Source organism: Erpetoichthys calabaricus, chromosome 2 (genome assembly GCF_900747795.2).
Source record: "Erpetoichthys calabaricus chromosome 2, fErpCal1.3, whole genome shotgun sequence".
In the NCBI taxonomy this organism is placed as follows: Eukaryota; Metazoa; Chordata; class Cladistia; order Polypteriformes; family Polypteridae; genus Erpetoichthys; species Erpetoichthys calabaricus.
In genome coordinates, this window is record NC_041395.2 from 264,416,112 (window position 1) to 264,438,102 (window position 21,991).

Genomic DNA, 21,991 nt, shown 5'->3' on the forward strand with positions numbered 1-21,991 from the left:
AGAACTGTCATCTCTGTCTTGTCATGGAGCACAGTTTAAACTTTTGAAAAAGAGACAAATGTTTGTTTGCAGTGTTTGAATAACGTTCCTGTCTCTCTACAACCTCCTGTGTTTCTGCGCAAATCTGTGACCCAAGCATGATAATATAAAAATAACCATATAAACATATGGTTTCTACTTCGCGGATTTTCTTATTTCGCGGGTGGCTCTGGAACGCAACCCCCGCGATGGAGGAGGGATTACTGTATTTGAACATGTTAACCTCATCAGGGAGCACCAATCAGCAGCCACTAGAAGACATTCTTTAAAGAACTTTCCCATGGGTAAACCTTTTTTAAGTTTACTGTTGCGTTTTAGCTCTAGCTCACTCTACTATCTCTTTATTGTAATGACTTGCATTCCTATGGTAGTCCCAGTGGAATGAACTTAAATCTTTATAGCACTTTTTTTTTTTACCTTTACTGCTGTGTATGGAAGTAGGCAGTCAGAGAATAATATTTTGTAATAGTTTTATTTATAAAAGCTGCTGTTTTTCAAATTGTTGAATAAACTTGAATCAGTATATTGAAGCTCATATTTTTAATAGATATATAGATGTAGCTGATATATTAAAAGCTTTCTCACATGACAACTTACAGCAGTAGGACTAGGTCTTACACAGACACTCATATCTATGCTGTATTACTAGTGCACTGCAGAGAAAGTCAAATCAACATTATCAGAAACAAAGGGAATAAGGCCACCTCAGAATATGCACACTCCTAACTATATCTTCTAAATCTGCACATCAAAACCAGTCATCAGGGTAACTGACAGCATCACTTAGAGCTATGCTATAATTTACACAAACTGACACAAACCATTTGAAATATATTCTTAATTAACAGGAGGTACTGGGCTGGTTGTACTTTGTCTGAAGGCAATGTCTGCATAAGTTAAAGTACTGACAAATGAGTCACATGTAAAATATAGGAAAATATAAATATGATTTAAGAATTCAGGGCTGACCTATGTTAATATCCCAGTAGATATGTTATGTCTTGTACCCCACTTTTAATTATTTGCTTTTAATTTTTTGCTCCTCATCTGTTTGTTCTGAAATACTGTGAGCATAATTTGTGTCTGCAAACATTGTAATAAATAAAGTTTGCCTCACTTGCTTTGCAAAAAGGCACTTTGTGATACTATAGAGGAAAATGTCTGGGGATTGTAAACAGGGCCTCTGCATTTGCAATCATGCTGTACCCAACTTTATAATCAGCTGCTTGTGGACTTAACCATGTTTAATACTTACAATTAAAAGCATGCATTTCTAAAATGAAAGCATATACCACAATCATATTACTGATCTATAAAGAGAAGTCAGTACTTATTATTAGTTTTTGAAATAAAAAGGTTATGCTTCACATCAGCTATATATATAAAATTGCTGGTGCTATTCTTATTTCTCTTTATCTGTTTTCACTTGTCAGATGTATTAACATACTGTACATGAGTGTATGTATACTTTATGGTTCAAATGAACCATACATTATAGAGCTGTTCTTGCATACATAATGACAATGTTTACAATACTGTCCCCTTGAGCTCATCACACTTTGATCTATAGCTTGCACTGGAATGACTGGCAGCTTGCAGCAGTTTCTTGCCCTTTACTGGTAAGCAAAGACCAGCTGTCCCAAGCAGAGAAGACCTGATGTAGATCTGGTCTGGAACTACTACAGAAGGAGCTGCAGACTGTTGCTGAGTCACTTGGTCTGTTCAACTTGGCACGTTGCCACTGTGATTTTAGTCTACTAAGATGGCTATACATATTTAGGAACCATAAATAAACACAAATAAACAGAGATAAAAAAGAATGAAACACAATCCATTTTACAAGAATGTATACTGTATTTAAGGTGCTGCTAATGACCTAAATTAAAATTGTAGTTTACCTTTCCCTTGTTGTTATTGTCTGCTTTCTTGATTTTTTTGGGAGTCTCTTCATTGTATTCAAATTGAAAACGATCATTTGATGATCTTCCCTCTGATCGATCATCAAGAATGTTGTCTGGCCAAAAATAAGGATAGAAAACTCTTTAAAATCTTATTTGACTTTCAGCTATATTGAAAGGGCTGTGCAATGACATTAATCTAATCAAAAAGAAAACCAGTACATTTTGCAATTACCCATATTGAAAAAGCTGTTGACAGTTACTAAATGCTTTGTCTTATGTTCAGTGACACTACATGCATTTTAGCATGTCTTTAAACTACAAAACAAAAATTCCTGGATTCTCAGAATGTATAACTAAAGAAGCAGTACATCTTTATTTACAGTTACGGTATTTACAGTAACTTTATTCTTTCCACATAGAATTAACTTATCTGTTCTAATTAACATGAGAATATTTATTTCTAGTGTAAGATCTCAGCTCTTCAGTAGTGTTCTGCTAAATTAACTAGGTACGACAAAAAGCTGTACTAGAAATTACTAAATGCAGTATCATATTTTTCTTAAAGTAACCAACAATTACTAAAGGCAATATGCCTTTATAATGCCTCACTGTGACTGCTTTTTTGTCTTTAGCCAAGTCAGAAGTTTTCTTTTTTTTTGTAACTTTTGCGAGAATTTGAAGGAGTTGTTATTGTTTGTTATTATATTTCTCAAGCTTCTAGAAAAAAAGCTAAATTTCCTCCTTGCTGTCTGTCTATCTATAAATTGCTGACATGCTGGCTAGACCTTGATGACCATTTTACTGTATAAATTGTACAGTTTATGGCGACCTGGTGTCCAGACAACCATAAGTATTTCTACTGCAAATAACCAATTAGATTCTAAAAAGTTCTTCTAGTAACATAACAATCTCAAGCCCACTTAGTCCAATTCAGGGTTGCCAAAAGCCAGGTGCAATTTAGGAAACATGTTTGGATTGGTTAACAGTCCATTCCAGAGCTCACTCATGCAGACCAACACAGGATTTGACCTGGAAATCACCAAGACATACTCAGAAGTCAATATGCAATTAAGTATGTTCCAATACTTTTCAGATAAGAAAGACAGAAGTTTTGAGGCTAGATAGTTCTACTCACTAACCGTTTGTTGGAGAGTGGCAACATATTGCATGATGAGTAGCAGTTGCAAGTATGAATGTCACTGTTTTCTGTATATGTGACAATAATGACCTTATAAGAGGTAAACTAACCTGCATGAGCAAGGAAAACTGGCATACCTGGAGAACAGCCTATGCTGACCATCTGTGCTACCACTTTGAATAGCATTTATCATAAAAAGACTTTTAAAATGTTTTAATTTTAAACTTATTCTCCAATATTACAACAATTGACACCTGCAACATTGGTGAAGCAGTGTTAAAGAATATGATGTTAATCAATCTTTTAAATAGCAACAAGATAAGCACTGCACTAGTGGAGATTTGAACAAGAATATAAGCCAATTGAAAAATTCCATGTTATCTAACCATCTATCCATACATTACCAAATCCACTTAATCCAGTTTTAGAGTTGTGCAAAGCTAGTTACAAAACAAGTACAAGACATATACTGAAATATAAGATGACAATTTAGTTGGATTTTGAAGGACATATTTGTATAATTAGACACTGTTCATGAAGGCTACAGCTATTTGCTAATGGATATTCAGCCAGTAGTTTCATCTGCCATAAATAGATATTTACTTTTCCATGTGTTAGCATGCTAAGAGGAGATGTGTAAAATGATTTCCATAACTTATTATTCAGTTTTGGTTCTTGAGTAGCAAGTTATTATGCAACCCTCAATACAGTTTATGTGAAGGTGGTTAGTGAATCAGACATCTACATCCATAATCAGTAAAGACTAAATTATTTAACAAAGGTATTCAATATGGTTGTTGGAAATATTTGTCCGTTCATAAATTGCCACACTAACTTAACTATTTCAGGTCTGCAGGGAGCTTCTGATAATCAAGGGACCCACCCTAGAATGGGCAGTGGTGAAGATATAGTATTAATTCCTAAATGTTGTTGGATTTTGTCATTAAAATGGATAATTTACAAAGTTTTTAATACAACTTGATAAAAAGTATAAAATTCTAAAACTATATAATGTATGCGGCATAAATAATGAACAAAATAAAGGGCACAAAAAGTCATGCATTCCTGAATGTATCAATAACATGAGTGAAGTAGGCTATATTTGTGCAAATAAGAGTACAAACATTTCCACCATTCTAATTTATGTTTATATTTTATAAATACAGTTAAAAAAATTGAATATTCTGAAGAGGGTGTACTATGGTAATATTAGATCACGTCATGCAATTGTGTTTACTATTGGAAAGCATACACAACAGTGCAATTCAAAGACAGGTGAAAGTCATGCAGCAGAATTGGCCAAGAAAAAGTTTCTTTACCTTCCTGGCCATTAGTAGCAGGAGAAACGGTAAGGACATCAGCTAAAGGAAAACAGTCAGATGGAAAGGACAGGAAGAAAAAAGGGAAATGGAGACGAACAAAGTGTAATTGTTGAATTAAAACACATTTATTTTATTAACACTACAAAAGCTGAAAAGATGCATTAAACATAAATTTAAGTATTAAATGTCTTTAAACCAGCTATCCAGAGTCAGGTCAACACATGTGCAGGAAACAGAGGTTAATTACATAACATGCGTAAAAGGAAACAAATTCAATTAAACACATATTTACATGTTTAATTCCATAAAGTAGAATAGATGCCATTTAATTAATATGAAAGTATATGATTATGATTTTCTCATTTTTAAAAGTATGAACAATAGTAAGAGGTTAGTTTTTTCATACCATCAGACAATGATTCATAATCGTAATCATATTCATCTTCTTCATCCTCATCTTCTTCATTGTTAGTCAGTGAATTAGTTGCTGGGCTGCCATTGCTAACTTGAGCCTGCATAAAAGCAAGTTGATGAGCCTGTAAAAGACAAATAAAGAAAATATGTTTTTAAGTGCCAAGTGTGTTCTCATATTGATATGGACCAGTGGTTACAACAAGGCTAAAATAGATAAAACTGAATGATGTATTCATGCCATTGTTGTCAAAAATATCAATTTATGAATAAATATTTATTCTGAAATTTTAAAAAAGGTACCAATACTTGGTTTCCGTACTATCAGTCCTGTCCACATATGTGTTTTCCTGCTTGCTTGGTCTTTTAACCCACAGACTACTATAAGCAGAGACACACATTGCTCTCTCCATGGAGCAGAAGCCCCAGTTTCTCTTACTCCCTGTACTACTGCTCAAAATTAGCAGTGAAAACTGTGGCCTTCAAACAAAAGTCTGTCATGGAATTTAGTGTCTCTATAAACTTAGTTCAGGCCCAATAGGACGTAGTTGTTTCTTATCTCTTTGTGCTTGCATTTTCTTGCTCATGTCTCTCCTTCTTTGGTAAAATTCACACATTGTGCTTCCTGAGTTGTTTGTTTCTGCAGCATAAATTCTTAGCTTACAGGTGTATTACATGTTATTTTCAGTTTTGTGGGTTTTTCAGTCTTTGAAAACTGATATTATACTTTATTAAATGGTTGTAAAAAATGGCACTTTTTAGAAAGTGCTCAGTTTTATGTCCTACCAGACTGATGTGCATATTGTGCTATATTAGCAGAAAGTCAAACTCTCTTAACAAGGTCTTATTAACAAAAAAATTGTAAATATGATGCAAGCATATTAAAATAGCAATAATAATACTCTTTTCTTGCCACCCTTGTACTCTGTATAAAGACATTTAAAAGACACACCATTCAGAGAAATGTACTCATTCACGTTCTGTACTTGGCTGTTGCTCTTATGCATTTACACCCTGCGTGTTATATGCTGTGGCATCAAGCAGAATTTTATAGTTACTGTGAGGGATGGATCACCATGTCAAAACTTTGGAAAGCACCACTTAGGCCACTACTTACATCTTGCATCTGAATAACAATGTCAGAGGCTTTTGAACAACTGCACTACCTCAAGAACAATACGGTTTACAGTAATGTAAAAAATGTAAACTATTTTTGATGTTTACAGAAGACTGCACTACTCTTCTTTTTCGCATTTTAGTGACTTTTGAATATGTGACTATATTAGTCAAGAAGATTTTACAGTAGTTATCTTTATATAGATTCTCCAATAAAAATTTTGATCATCAGTTTTTTGTGTTTCCCAGGTTGGGATATTGAAACGTACACCAGAAACAAGAAATATGTGCAAACTAATGTCCAAATGGTAATGTGTCAGGGAAGTAATCTGGGTGTTGCCACTGTACTACTGCAAGGTGGCAATTCCCAGATGGTAAGAGAGTAGAGTGGTCTAACAAAACCGAAAAGAACATCAAAACCTTAAATTAAAAAATCTCTGGCCAGAATTCAGTAAGCAGGTTGTCAAAAGCTAGAGCATTTGTGAAATATTTTAGAATTATATCCACAAACATGGATGATGATACACAACATGTGAAAGAGATCAGATGCTGTATTTTCTGGGACAACATCCCCTGGCCAAAGTTTGAGTGGACACTCAATATGGCAGTGCTGATAAAAACAAGATGCCATCGGGGTAATTTCAAAATGCATCAATAAAATAAACAAACCATTCAAAAAGAAAAGTAAAAGTGAAACTAAATTCTACACAATTCAAAAAACAAATAATAATATAGTTCCTTAAAGAAAGCACTTTAGCATATACTTGCAAAGAAGCCTACCTTTATTGCATCATATTTTTAAAATGTGTACAAAAAAACAAAAAAAAAAAGTTAGAACTTGCAGCGGTCCAGCAGCATGTAGAGGAGCGGGGTGCTGGAACGATTTCCATGCTGACGTCACTCATTGATGCATGCTGCTTCTAACCCAAAGGTTGCAGGTTTTTGTCCCAAAAGAAGCATTTACCAGTGTCACCACAGAGTGAAATTACACCAAAGAACAGAACTACTGGCATGTTGTGCAAGTGATTCATGGTAAGATATGCAACCAAGAGCTACAGTGCAGTTATTGTAACAAATTTTTACCTATTAGGGCTCTACAACTGTCTAGAAGAAAGCCATATTCAAATATTGTATTCATATTATGAATATTGAACCAAAATAAATATAACTTGGACTTTATAAACATTGTATAGATAACTTCAGGATAGAATATATAGACAAGTAAATAAACAAGAAACAAGTGGTTTTACAGCTGCTACCTAGGTTTATTAAGTGAATTAGTTGTCTAATAAACTTTTTTTCCTATACTTTCTTATGGTCTAGTTGTCCTTAAAATTCAAAACATCTACCCTATCTTCTACCCATGTCTCCTTTATTATACTGTCTAAATCTTGTATATGTTGCTGATGAAATCCTGATTAATGACCTGTTCATTACCGTCTTACTTAATATGTTTTATATTTAAAATGCACTTCAGTCCAATATACCATACAATCCCACACACATGCACACACACAGAGCTTTCATTATATTTGTCCTTTGGTTCCAGATAGACTCCCTTATAAAAAACAGTTAAAAGCACAGAAATAAGAGCTGGCTGAGGACAAATCTGGCTGCTCACTACAGGATATATTCACAAAATTTTAAAGAAACAATTTTCACCTGGGAAGGGTTATTTGAAAAAAATTGTATGAAGCTCTGGGCCACAATCCAGCAAAGCTTAATTAAATCTTAATTAAAGTAATGGGGGTGGAGTCAGAGGTAACTCAAAGATAATGTTTAGTCTACTTGGAAAGCAAGAACAGAAGTTTAATTTTTGTTTAAAAATTACATTAAAATAGATGTATTTCTTAACACCATTCTAATTGGGTAATTTAATTTTTTTCAGCAAGGTTTAGTGTAAATATACTGTTTGAACTTAATTATAAGTTTTAGATTAAAGAATAACATCTGAATTATTGATTAGAAAAAATGTGGTTTATGATTAAAAAGTAATAAATACTAAGTAAAAACTGACATTGTAAAAAACTGTAAACCCAAACAAAATGTATCCTGTACATAATAACCAAGCTATGCTTTTTCAGCACCTTACCTTTTGTTTCAGTATATCAACAGGAGCTTGGTGTGCTTTCAATTTCTTATTTTTCAATAGAATTTTACCCTTCAGTTGCAATGGTGATGGCAAAAGCGGATCATCTGAGAAGTCACTCTCAAATAAAAACTTGGTCACCAGTTTTTCACCAAAAACATTCTAAATAATAGATACCATCAGAAAGGATAAAAAGGTCAGTGTGTTAATGTATGTTTCATTTACAAATAAAGTATATTTACTTAAATACAGAACCTAAGTAATGTTTGCACAAAATGAAAACTAACCTTTGTTTCACAGAATAACTAGTGACATAATAAGGAGTTTTAACCCATACTATTTTTTTGTATTAGTTTAACATAGCCTTGTATGTTGCATGGTGCCCTGCTCCTTTGCCAGGAAAAAAAACACAACTTTTAGAGTGACTTAAAATTTATTATTGTAAAAAGTGGAATAATCTGACGCTATGAAAGTGGTGTATGCTAGCCACATCGAATCTCCGCATATTTATAGAAGACTCAACAGTGATTTTCTTTTGAGCTGTTCTGACTAATTGCACTGTTTAAATCATGAAAACCTTTTGATTTTCCACTTTTCAGATATTAATTTACCACAGAAAACCACATAATATTATATTTATACATTTGTTCATTTCTCAGTTTTCTAAAAATCTTATAAAAGGGACAATTCTGACATCTTCCCACACTGATATCTATATTTAAAGTAATTCAAAAGTTACTTCTTTTTATTAATCCAGTCAAATTGCAAATTTCAGATATATCTACCTTAAACATTAATCAAACTTTATTTTGTATACATCCTTTCATAAAATATCCCATAACAAAGTGCTTTAGAAAGCATGCAAGAATACACATTCAATGCAGCAGGACACAGAAACAAGTGCAGGAATTTTGGTAATCAATACATTTATGTGTTTACAGTGTATAGGATAGAACACCAGGAAATTAAAAATAAAACATAAAGATGGACCAGAACCTAACAGAAAGAGTTATCTAGCTCCCTAGAAACCCTGCCACTTACCTAAATATATATATATATATATATATATATATATATATATATATATATATGGTTGAAATAGTTTACTGTCAAATAATGCAGAGTACGCGACATGTGTTTCGCCCTAATTCTGGGCTCATCAGGCGTACACACTCACTGCACCCCCCTCTCGGGGAATTGAACCTCGGACGTTGCGCCATGGCGTGTGGTTCATTCATTTGACAGTATGTAGATCGGGGTAATTACATTCATTGCATTCGTAGTCTGTGTCACAATCTGATTGTATGGGTGGTTACCTACCAGGTAACGCTTGTGGTTGGTCAGCAAGTCGGCTAACATCCGCCATGGTGCCCTCATTTCAGTTGCGAGAAGCAGATCATAGAATGATTGAAATAGTTTACTGTCAAATAATGCAAAGAGTACGTGACACGTGTTTCACCCTAATTCTGGGCTCATCAGGCGTACACACTCACTGCACCCCCCTCTCGGGGAAATTGAACCTCGGACGTCAGCGCCAGAGGCGAAGCCTCTAACGTTGCGCCACGGCGTGTGGTTCATTCATTTGACAGCATGTAGATCGGGGTAATTACATTCATTGCATTCGTAGTCTGTGTCACAATCTGATTGTATGGGTGGTTACCTACCAGGTAACACTTGTGGTTGGTCAGCAAGTCAGCTAACATCTATGATCTGCTTCTCGCAACTGAAATGAGGGCACCGTGGCGGATGTTAGCCGACTTGCTGACCAACCGCAAGCGTTACCTGGTAGGTAACCACCCATACAATCAGATTGTGACACAGACTACGAATGCAATGAATATATATATATATATATATATATATATAAATATATATATATTTTGTGGAGGATTGCCGGCTTCCCAGTCCGGCCCTCACCCCCAGGCCGCTAGGAGGAGCCCTCCGGACAGCATATTCGTGCCCCGAGTTCCAGCAGGGCCTCATGGACTTTGTAGTGTTGTGACACAGCCCTGCTGGATACCTTGGGGGCTGCCAGGAGTTGCTGTAGGGGGGCTAGTGGGCTCTTGCATGCCCTATAACCCGGGAGTGCGTCACAGTCACGTGACTGGAGGAAGCAGCGTGCTCCCGGGATGAAAAGGACTGTTTACCCTGACCCGGAAGGGATAAGGACTTGGGGGTTTGGCCAGGAGCCACTTCCGGGTCAGGGGCTATAAAAGGACTCTGGGTAAGCCCAGACATTTGAGCTGAGCTGGGAGGAAGGGTGGCAAAGTGTCTGGGAGTGTGGAGGATTATTGTGTATTGTTATTATTATTGAGTATTGTGGAGAGGAGGGTGCTTGGTGCACATTATTATTATATAATAAATAATAATTGGACTTTTATCTGGTGTCTGACGTCTGGTCTGAGGGTTCAAAGGGGTCACGGAGACCTTAATCTGTCACAACTGGCGTAGTCGGCAGGATTCTCTGGCCGTCGGATTTGGCAGAGGACCTGACTTTAAATAAATTTTACTGGGGACAGAACCCTGAGAAGACAGCGTCAGGACGCACAGAAAAGTTCACCATACTCTGTGGGCTGCGCTGATGAATCTCGCCTCGTATCTGGTCGAGATGGGAAAGAAGTCGGGGGAAAAAGAAGAACAACACCGACTGGGTGAAGACCGCGACCGATGCCGAGCTGACCTGGGCTTACCTGACTGGGTGTGAGGAGGACAGACAGCCGATAAAAGATGAACAAGCCCGAAGGGCAAAGCAGCAAGAAGGCTGCCAGCAATCGGCTGCATCAACAGCCCTGAATGAATCGGGGACACCGCGGAAAAATCCGGAGGTATGTGCCGGGGCGCCTGATGGGCAAGGGATGTATCATTCCTATTTTTCAGAGGCCTGCCTCCGGAAAACTCCCGGTGACTCGAATACCTGCCTCGTACCGTGGCAAGATGGCCGCGATACCCAGAAGGCAAGTCGGGCTGGAAGTCGGCTGGAAGCGGCCAACCCATTCGTGGGATGTATCCACGTGACCTCGCGCGACGGTGACCAGGAAGAAGGTCAGTTTGGAGCCGTCGGTGAGGTCAATAATTCCCTAACGCGTCTGCGCTCCCTGAAGGGGAAGGGGGCGGCGAGCGAAGCAGCGCCAACTTCACATCAAGGTAAAGAGGGGCGGGAAGTGACTGTAGTGTCTGCAGACAAAGCTAAAAAGGCAGACCTCAGTCGGCTTGTTGCAGCCACCCGTCCCTCAGAAGACTCCAACTCCCAAGAGTCTTTGCGTGACACTGAGCACGTGCCGACAACGGACGTGCCCATTGGCTCACGGCCAGTAGCAGCACCCAGGCCGTCTAAAATGCGGGACTCAAATCCCCAGAAGCCTTCACGAAGCCCAGCAGAGCACGTGCCAGGAGCGGACATGCTCATTGGTTCCCGGTCGGCAGGTGATCATAACAAGGAAGTAGCCTTACCGCCGGCCGAGACAAATAACTTTATAAACTTATGGGAGCTCGAGAAATGTCTCGCGCCCCTTTACACTTTCTTCCAGGGTCTGGAGGAACTAAAAGCACGAGTGGAGGAGCTGGGAGCTGCAGCCGAAGCGCCGTTGAAGGGACTACAAGAGTACCTACGGCGATTAGGCCGTGAAGCCCCGGCCTCAATTAATGCGGCGGTGCAGGTAGGTGCCCTCTGTACCGTATATAATAAGGGGACACAGTGTGAACCGGCACCGCGTTTAAAAAGTAGCGGTTGCCAAAGCGCTGTGAACCCGACATTGGAATGTGGCACAATGACGGAGTGGTCGGGAAATTGTCCGTTAGAACCGGAGCCGCGGTATCAGACGCCGCTCTGGACTAATGCGGACTTTAAGAGCCCGACCCGCGTGGAAAAGGGGTTGCCGTTGGTTACTGGAGGGGCGGAGGAAGTGCCAATCGAACCAGGGCGGCTGGATAGTGCTGTTACCCGGAACGATGTGGTACTAATGACGCCACCTCCAATAATACATAGGACAACGGGCGTGCAAACAGCAAAGAGGCTCTCTCTTTTCCATAGAGAGCCTCACGCTGTGCACAAGCCCCAGACAAAGCAGGAGATCCCCGAATTAAAACGAGGGTCTCCTAACAAAATAAAGAAAAGGGCAGAGAGCAGCAAAGCGGCCGTTAAACCCTCCTTGGCAGAGGACAGGGTGGAGCTAACGGAATTCCCGAGGTGTTTCCGGTCTCGGGAAGAGAAGCCAACAGGAGGATGTCGGCGGTGCTACAACTGCCGGCAACCGGGCCACATGTGGCGTAGTTGTCCCCGGAGGATAGGGGAGCGGTGGGATAACAGATACACCGTTCCCCCACGGTTCGCTGGGGGATCTAGACAGCGGAACTACGGCCCGGATCCCGCGTCCTCCTGGAGGAGGACGTCCCTCACGGGAATCAACGCTCCGCCCCACTGGTCGTCGCTAAGGGGGAGGGACTGTGATGGACGACCGGCTATGGACTCCGGTCGCCACCCCCCAGGCCGCTAGGAGGAGCCCTCCGGACAGCATATTCGTGCCCCGAGTTCCAGCAGGGCCTCATGGACTTTGTAGTGATGTGACACAGCCCTGCTGGATACCTTGGGGGCCGCCAGGAGTCGCTGTAGGGGGGCTAGTGGGCTCTTGCATGCCCTATAACCCGGGAGTGCGTCACAGTCACGTGACTGGAGGAAGCAGCGTGCTCCCAGGATGAAAAGGACTGTTTACCCTGACCCGGAAGGGATAAGGACTTGGGGATTTGGCCAGGAGCCACTTCCGGGTCAGGGGCTATAAAAGGACTCTGGGTAAGCCCAGACATTTGAGCTGAGCTGGGAGGAAGGGTGGCAAAGTGTCTGGGAGTGTGGAGGATTATTGTGTATTGTTATTATTATTGAGTATTGTGGAGAGGAGGGTGCTTGGTGCACATTATTATTATATAATAAATAATAATTGGACTTTTATCTGGTGTCTGACGTCTGGTCTGAGGGTTCAAAGGGGTCACAGAGACCTTAATCTGTCACATAGGTTATTTTGCGCCCTAGGCCAAGCTTATTAGTGTGCCAACCTACTGTTCAGTAGCTAACCCGTGCAGCTGGATCCCCCAAACCCACCACCCTATTTATGATCTGTGCCCAAGGCAAATACCTAATTCACCTAATTCACTGGCCCTGGATAGGACTAGATTATTAATGGATAAAAAAGTGAAAAGATATGTTGGATCTTGTGCTGCACGACCAGTATGATATGCTGTTTCCAATATAAAGTTTCCACCTCCATTTGTTTTGTTTCATTTTCATTTGTAATGACAAAACTTTAAATTTCAGTTGCATATTCAGAACTGGTGAGAGAGGAAATATTTGGTAGAGTTTATAAATGACTCACCCTATTCAGAAAACAGAACAGTAAACAAGGAACTTAGGAAAGGACATTTCATTTTAAATGTTTTCAACTGTGCAACGCTGTCCACATAATCTGTGCATTTACAATAATTTTGTTTATTTAAAAAGTTCATCTCAAATTATTGTATTTTGGAAAGCTTGCAAGGCGACTGATTTATTTGTAGTTTGGATGATTTTATTCTTTAATTCATATTATATAATGCACTCACTGAGTTCTTAGTTTCTGATTGCAATTAAAAGTTGGCCCTGATATACCAGCCCTGTTTATTATACTTTCATACATAATTAAAAGTACACATAGGTTTATGTCGACAGTAGTGTGATGTGCTATATTAATATAGATTGATTTTGCATTTAATGTATGGTGTTATATTTGTTGTTTGTTGTTGATGCTATAGTACTGTCACTAGTCTTGAGAGACACACAAGTAACACATTATATTATGTACACGTCTATAAATTTGAACATTAACTTGAGAAGAGCTACATAAGCTAAATCCAGCAATAAAAGGTATGAGCTAAAGATTAAAGCTTAAGGAAATATACAGGTGCCCCAAACAACATGTTTGAAATTGTTAAGTTAGCAAGTAGTACTAGGGTATTGTACCGTGTTAGCCATTATGAATCTAGAGAAAAGCCAAGCAAAATGACACCTTTTATTGGCTAACTAAAAAGATTACAATATGCAAGCTTTCGAGGCAACTCAGGCCCCTTCTTCAGGCAAGAAGAAGGGGCCTGAGTTGCCTCTAAAGCTTGCATATTGTAATCTTTTTAGTTAACCAATAAAAGGTGTCATTTTGCTTGGCTTTTCTTTAAGTTAGCAAGGATATGCCAGTTGCTACTTTCAAAAGATTTTTCAGTACAAACATAGAGCTATGCAGTGAAGAAGTTAATGGTAAATGTAACACAAAAGCCAGGCAGTATTTTGACTGTGAGGGTCTAAAACGAGTTACTAAGCAGTGTACTACAGTAGCATTTTCATACCCTTCATATTTTGGTTTAGTGATATTCTGATAATGTCAGCTGAATAGCAGATGAAATCCCTGTGCTTTGTAAAACATTTGTTATGCTCTGTCCCCCTCGTTGTCCTTGTAAGGTAAAATAAATTATAATGTGTGTGTGTGGAGTCTATCGATAACCATTGCCGCAAGGGAGGCATTTAATGGGCTTGACTAAATGTAATATGCTGGGCCAAGGGTTGACAAAGTGCACTAACAGCTTTTCTCCCTCCTCTGCAGATCATCAGATGGAAAGCCTACCTAAACCCAACACCCATACCAATTCTACTTCCGGCTCCAGTCCCCTCTCTGCTCTTGACCTCATTTCCGCCTGCAGGCCTTTAGATGCTTCTCTTCCTCACCTCCATCTATAAATCCAGCTTATTCCTTTCCCAATCAATCTCGTTCTGGACTCAGTCATTTGAAACTACTCAAGTGAAATTCATCGCTTCTTTTTTCAAAGCTATTTTAATTATATGGGGTGGAACCCCAAACCTTTTTCCTTGTCTTTGTGTTTCTTTCACACCATTAATTATAATGTATGTTCCCTTCTGACTGCTTGTAGAAATACAGGTTATTCAATAAATAAACAGTAATCAGATGATTTAAGTTTGTAAAAATAATTTCCTTTTGTGCTTGGGTTCAAACATAACATTATATCTTCAAACTTCTTTTAATCCAATTCAGGATCACAGTTTATCCTAGTAGCAAACAACCCTAGACTGGTTGAGAAAACATCCGATTACAGGCTCCACTCATAGTCATGAAGATCCAGTTTGGACTCTCCAATTAGCCTACCACACAATTTTATTACGTGGGAGAAAATAACATGGAGAAATGAGAAAGTAGATTTGTATAGGTGCTAAATAATTAGATTTTTTATGTAAAAGTCTAAATATTAGGTTCTCCTTCAAAAAAATATTGCTATACTCTAAAGCAGCTGGCTTTGAACTTATCCAATAAAAAGTGTAACTTGCATTATTAATCCAGGACACTATACATTAAACCATTAAAGGAAAACATAAGCATACTTCCAGATTTTATTTATTTAAAATTTTCATTAATTTGACAACAATTTGTCATTGAAATTCCATATATAAATTCACTAAAAAGTATACTAAAAGAAAGTAACCATGTTGACTGTTCTCTTAGTTTGAAACAGTGTAAGAGAAAATAAACGACCTATTTCCAAAACCCTAATAACACGTGCTAACTAACCAAGAGAATATGTCACATATTTTATTGTTTGTTTAGCTAAAAGGATTAAAGGCAATAATAAAAAAAAGAAATGTGTGGATCTATGTTTACTGAAATTGCTGCAGGAATATAACTTCTGTAGTTTGCACTATAAAAGCAGTGACATTGAAAACTGTCAGTAACATTTCCAAATTATCAGGCTGCATTTACTCTTTCTTAAGAGTTGCACATTATTTTGCTATGCTTTATAAACAATGTGTATACAAAGATAAAGTCAAAGATGTTGCAAATATCTTTTATATATATTTTTTTTTTTACAAAGAACCAACGTCAGATTCTTCCTAAAAACATGTTGGGTCCATCCATCAATCCATCTTCAAATCTGCTTAATCCAATGCATTGACACATTTGATTAAGCCAAGGGCAGTATTAAATGAAAGGACAGAATTCACACTCGGGACAATGCAGCCATCAGGCAGCATTGCTAATCACTGTGCCACCAGTCTGCTTATTTTGAATAAAATATAAGGTATTAAATAGGTGTTGTTTTTTATTGGTGCCTGCTTATGTGAACACTTGCATTGCATTATACTCCAAAGTCAACCTGAATTGTGCTCTATTGCTGTAAAGTTAGAAAGAAATCATTATTTTTATGTGTCTTTAAAGTAAACAATTCCTGTAAATTCACAAGTGACAAAGAAAGTCATGTTAATATGCATGTTGTTAGACAAAACAATGTTGCTAAGCTACAGACTAACATACAAACTAATAGTTCATTTTTTGAAAATGAAAGTAACTAGTAGTATACTTTAAAAAAATTACTATGTAACAAATGATTATCAATTAGTTTACCTTAAATATTTCGGCCATCTTGCGCTGCTGAGGCAAGGAACAGTGATTCTCAATTGACAAAATAACTGGCAGGTCTGAATTGATAAATGCACTTCGATTGACAGCTTCCACGACATCCTGTGTAAAAATTGACAAAAATGCGTACAGTAAAAATAATAAACATTTAAATAGATGAGAAAGACATCTTGTTTCAAACCAGTTACATCTCTACAGTCCAAGTAAATCTGAAAGGCAAGATACTGAAACTAAAACAATTTAGAACTTCGAAAGTGGAGGTTTTTATGGAATATTATTTAATATCTACTAAAAAATCTAAGATTAATAAACATAAACTTATTACAATTCACCTTAATTAAGCACTAACAGCAGGCACAAATGTAAGAAAGAGTTTTAGTACCATAGACTCTATGCAGATATATTCTTCATCGAAATATCATGTTTTTTTAATGGAAAATAGAAACTCTATATAAATGCAATTAAACTCCTAGTAATTTTTCAAGTGTATAGTATAAATTATTGTTCTGGGAGATTAGATTCTAATTAAAGTGGATTTAGGGAAATTATATACATTTTAAATTAGTGTATGACTATATCAATAGATTAAAAAAACAAAAGATTTAAACACATATACAGTACATAAGCTGGACACCCAAAAAGATCTGTTTTTGCTAGTTTTAAATTTCAAACTGTGATTTATACTTTTGATCAATAGGCTTACCCTTTCACTCCGAAGTCCATAATGAAAAAATAATGACATTTCTGTTACCCTGCTGCTTCATTCTATTTTATCTCCCTTCTGATAAAACCATGATTAGCACCCCAATTCATTTTAAGTGCAATCCATACAAACACTGCAAGAAGTGCAAAGCTGCACATTATTAACAGTTTGAAATTCTTGTGAGAGTTATTGATCTTATACCACGTGTTTCTGTTTTACTTTGTTATTATGATTCTAAGATTCTATTTGGTCTATGTGCGCATCATTTGTAAAGTTCATTTAAAACATTTTATTAGAACAAATTGTATAACAGAAGTATGCATTTATTAATGCAAAATAATGTGCCGTTTCATAGATTTTAATTTAGATAAAAATGTATAAAAAACATCATTTAGTAGAGAAAAACATTAAATTCTACATGATTCTATATCAGTGGTTCTCAAGTTCAATCCAGGGATACCACTGTTTGCTGCAGATGTTTATTTCAACCAGTTTTACTGTGGGTCTGGCTTGCATGTAATACCTAATGTTTAATTAGCTAGCCTTTTTTCTGGTTTTCTATGCTCAGAAATGCGTGTTAGTATGTATTTTACATTTAGAAGATATTCAGAAATGTGTTTCTTTTTTGTCATACAAATAAACACTAATATTCTTTTACCGTTTTCTTTTTACTTTTTTTCTGTGGTATTTACTCCTTTTATTGTATCCAAATGTTGACAATTAGTGACAAGCAGTATAGACACATTCAAGCATATGACACTGAATGCTAAAGCAGAGCTGCTACTTCAGTGTCATGTTAATCTGTGTGTAAATTAGTAAGAAAAAGCTTAAACCAGTGGTTCTAAAATTCAGACCTGTGGACCGGGGCAAAGCTCCAAGGGAGTCTGGGATGCCCAGGCAGAATCCAGCCCCCTATTCATAAGCAAGGTTGCTCCTTAACATTTTTTTTATTAATTAATGTTTTATCGTCTGAGCCACAGAAATCTTCAATGGGGCCTCCCCACAATGCCCCCAAGGAACAGCTGTAAATTTGCATCCCAGCCTCTGCTTTTATCTGGATTGTTGCCTTCACTACACAGACTGTTATTTCCCAGTTCCTGACATTTTTGTGTTTATACAGAAAATACTATATTTTTGCTGGAATGTAGCAAGCAAATTTGCGTGTTAATCTGGACAGAATTACTTTTCCTTTTTCTTGTTTTCAACATTTTTTTTTATAAAGTTCTGGTTATTTAACTATTTTCTTACTAACTGACATGCAAGTGAATGACTGTGAAGTGGTTGTGTCTCTTTATTATTCTGTGTTATTTTCATAGGTGATTGTACTGTTTGTCACTAATCGGCAGTATCTGGACACATTTAAGGAAGCAAATTCCACAAAATAGAATATTGTAATATAAATAAATGGGAAAAGAAAGTTGAACATTTTAAGCTATGGCAAAAAAATAAAAAACTTCTAGGTATACAAAAAATGTATTGTGATACTGGCACATCTGGTTGAGCATAAAATAAGAGAAAAATAAAGTAAAAGAAGTAAAACTAACCCATTGACTTGTGAATCTGATTGGAATGAAAATCTGCATCCACAGAAGCAGCCCCAGGACTGAACCTGAGAACTCTTGGTCTATAGGAAGCACGTTCTTTATGGTATTTATTCAAAAATCATTAAAAAAACAATTACAACATTGCAAGAAGTTGTGAAAAAGAGCCTTTATATCCATGTAAAACTGTAATTTACCTTAAATGAAATTTTTGTAGTAAGTGTATGTCCGTGGTATATGACAGGCATGCCATCATCTCCATCCCAGCAATCCAACTCTACACTTCTACAACCTTGTATAAGCACCTATGAAATGCAATGAACAGTAAGGAGAATTATATAAATTGCATTTAGCTTACCACATCAGACATAAACAAAAAGAGTAGAACTTTAAAAGTCTGTAAAGATAAAACTAACAAAACATATGGGATAACGAGATTTATTCATGAAATGGCCCTTTTACATTATGTATGCTTACAATGAATTGAATGAATTAGAATGGGTTCCTGCTTCATATTCATTGCTATGAGTAACGGCTCCAGCCTCCACTGTCCCTAAAACAAACATTCATCTCATGTCACATTCCTTATTTAGGGAGATTCTGTTAATCCATTTTGAAATTCAAATATTTTGATTAATAGAACTTCATTTTCAAAGTAATTAAAATTGAATTTTACAGACAAACATTTTGAAAACATCCGAAGCATATGTTTAGACACACATGTTAAGATCACGTTAAGGTTCTTTTTTCCCTTCATAACAACAAAAGTCAAAGTCTGAGCTATACCAAAAATATAATTAAACACATAATGGGGTTAGGACAGGTTCAGATATGAATCATTACTATGCACTAGACTGGGACGAAGGAAGACAACACTCACTGGTGGGAGGTGGATGGAGAGAAAGGAGAAGGAAGAATATTGTATGTATTCATACTTGTGAAACTTTGGAGAAACCTTTGTGAGGTATTTTTTATAATAAAAATCTCTATTTTTAAGCTGTGACTCTATTGATGTCAGTGTTGTCAAGAGTTTGGGGCTCTGTGGCACCTCCTATCTGTCACAAGCAATGTCAGGAAAAAAAATCTTAGAACTGGTTTTTCATCAAATAAAAGATTTGTTGATCCTACCTGACTGTAAAGCTCCACAGAAGATTCTCCCTTAAGCTGATGACTTGTGAGATATGTATTATGTGATGATTCTATATAATAATATGACAATGGATACTGTAAATCTTCCAAGTTCATCTGAGATTCTTCATTTTTTGATGCAAAATTGTCCTTGTCCATCAGAAATCTAGAACAAAGCAAAATTGCATTCACTTGTAATTTATGTCAGAAAGAATGACACTCTCTATTTTACAGTGAAGTTTAATAATATTATTATAACAGGTTTGTTGCTAGTTTTCATTATCATCCTTGTCCCAACCCAAGTAACTGCAAGTAGAAAAACAAACAACTTGGCTTAATGAGGCAAAATAACATTTGTTTACCCTATCACGTCACTACTACTCTTTTTTTTTAGTGTGGAGCTACTTCTATAATGGCATCGCTTGTGACAAATCCCCCCCAACAGCTGTATTGTATTACTATCAGAACAATTGTTTAAATTTTACCATTGCTATAAGATAATAACTTTAAAATAAGACTGTTAATTCTAATGTTAATAAAAGAACAATATTAATAGACACTATTTTAAAAAACGCTGTTGTCAAAGGTGAACGTAAATTTAGAAGTTATTTCAAGTATTCCTCAGCTACTCCAGTTATTAACTAAACAATGATTTGAGATGGGCAGTCATATGACTTAGAAGAACTCTTTTATAGCAATACCTATCAATGATCAAATTAGCTAACTCTAATAATATTATAAACATTATAGGCACTGGAGAATTCAGCAGATATTGTAGTAACCTTTAAATCTTTCTAGTGGATTTGTTCAAGGAGCTGGGAATTAGATAAAGAGCTTCCAGCCATTGTCACGAACAGCACCCACTAAAACAGAAAAAGATGCCGCAGACCGCAGAAAACGCGTTCTCTATAAGCTGGACAATGCAAGTTACGTGCATGAGACTGATATACCATATTGCACCCCTGTATTGCTGTACTATTTTCAAAAACCTTTCAAAAACAAGACAACGAAAATACAAACTGATGACACATTATATATTACCAGGAGAGATAATTTTATAATGTTTGTGAAGACTTCTGTCATGAAAATAATCTCCAGTTACTACCTTGCAAACCCTTCAAAATGACATCCATCCTTGTTGGCGCATACTCAAGGACGGCTCAAACTTCTGCAAATAAGAAATTTTTTTTAAAAAAGCTTGAAGCTACTTTAGAAAAAACATGCAGATTTTTTTATTTATAAACATGAAGAGCATCCACAAAATTTGAAATTCCTAGTAAATAGATTCATACAGAGACAGTGCCTACAAAAAATTATTCGCACCCTTGAAAGTTTCACATTTTTATTGTTACACAATTTTGAATGACTGTGGATTTGTTTTAGCTATTTTGACATTGATCAACAAAAGAAGACTCTTTAATGTCACAGTAAAAACAGTTCTCTACAAAGTGGTCTATTTTAATTACAGATATAAAATAGAAGGGGTTTAATACTTTTTATAGGCGCTGTAAATACAACAAACATGATAAAAACATTACTTAAACATTTATTATGGGATTATTTCTCCATAAGCAAATTAAATATAATTACTATATTATTGTTTTCCTTGACTAAAAAAATGCAATATATTCAACAACTAATTAGGTTACTTTAATGAAAATTTTCAAAAGATTCACTCCTGGGCTTTTAACAGCAAGTTTTAAAAACAGATTACCATGAAGAAGGCCATTGTGCTATCCCCCTTTGTGTAATCTTTCAGCAGGAGATTTTATGACTTGCTTCAGTGCACACTCCTGGAAAATGTTGTAAACTCAAACTTCCTCAACTGTGCATATGCGCACCTCAGTGGGTACACTGTCTAAAATTGTAGAATTTAAGAAACTAAAACAGCAGAACTTCATTTACACCCAATTGTATATTTTTTAAGCTTGTTTCACAGGTTTAATATCAGATGAGTTTTTGGTTTACATTTTAGTTGTTTTAATTACTGTTTTTGAAAACAATAATAACTTCATTGAAGAAGTAAAATAGCCTGGTATACAGCCAAAATACTGCCCTCATGTATCTGTTTAAATGGACAACATGTGTCAAAGTAAGTCTAAATTAGATACTGCAATGCAGTAAGCCAATTAAAATTCCCAACACAAAATTACTTTAATAAT

The 21,991-nt window shown here is 36.6% G+C and overlaps 1 protein-coding gene across 1 annotated transcript in view; it reads right to left on the reverse strand.

The window, feature by feature from the left end:
• Positions 1-21,991, reverse strand: part of plce1 (phospholipase C, epsilon 1) — a 310,336-nt gene that overhangs the window by 41,715 nt on the left and 246,630 nt on the right. Inside the window, 8 exon segments of the mRNA XM_051923099.1 lie at positions 1,938-2,053; positions 4,807-4,936; positions 8,020-8,178; positions 16,443-16,559; positions 18,899-19,006; positions 19,830-19,995; positions 20,935-20,951; positions 20,953-20,997. Of these exon segments, the coding sequence (XP_051779059.1) occupies positions 1,938-2,053; positions 4,807-4,936; positions 8,020-8,178; positions 16,443-16,559; positions 18,899-19,006; positions 19,830-19,995; positions 20,935-20,951; positions 20,953-20,997 (858 nt within the window).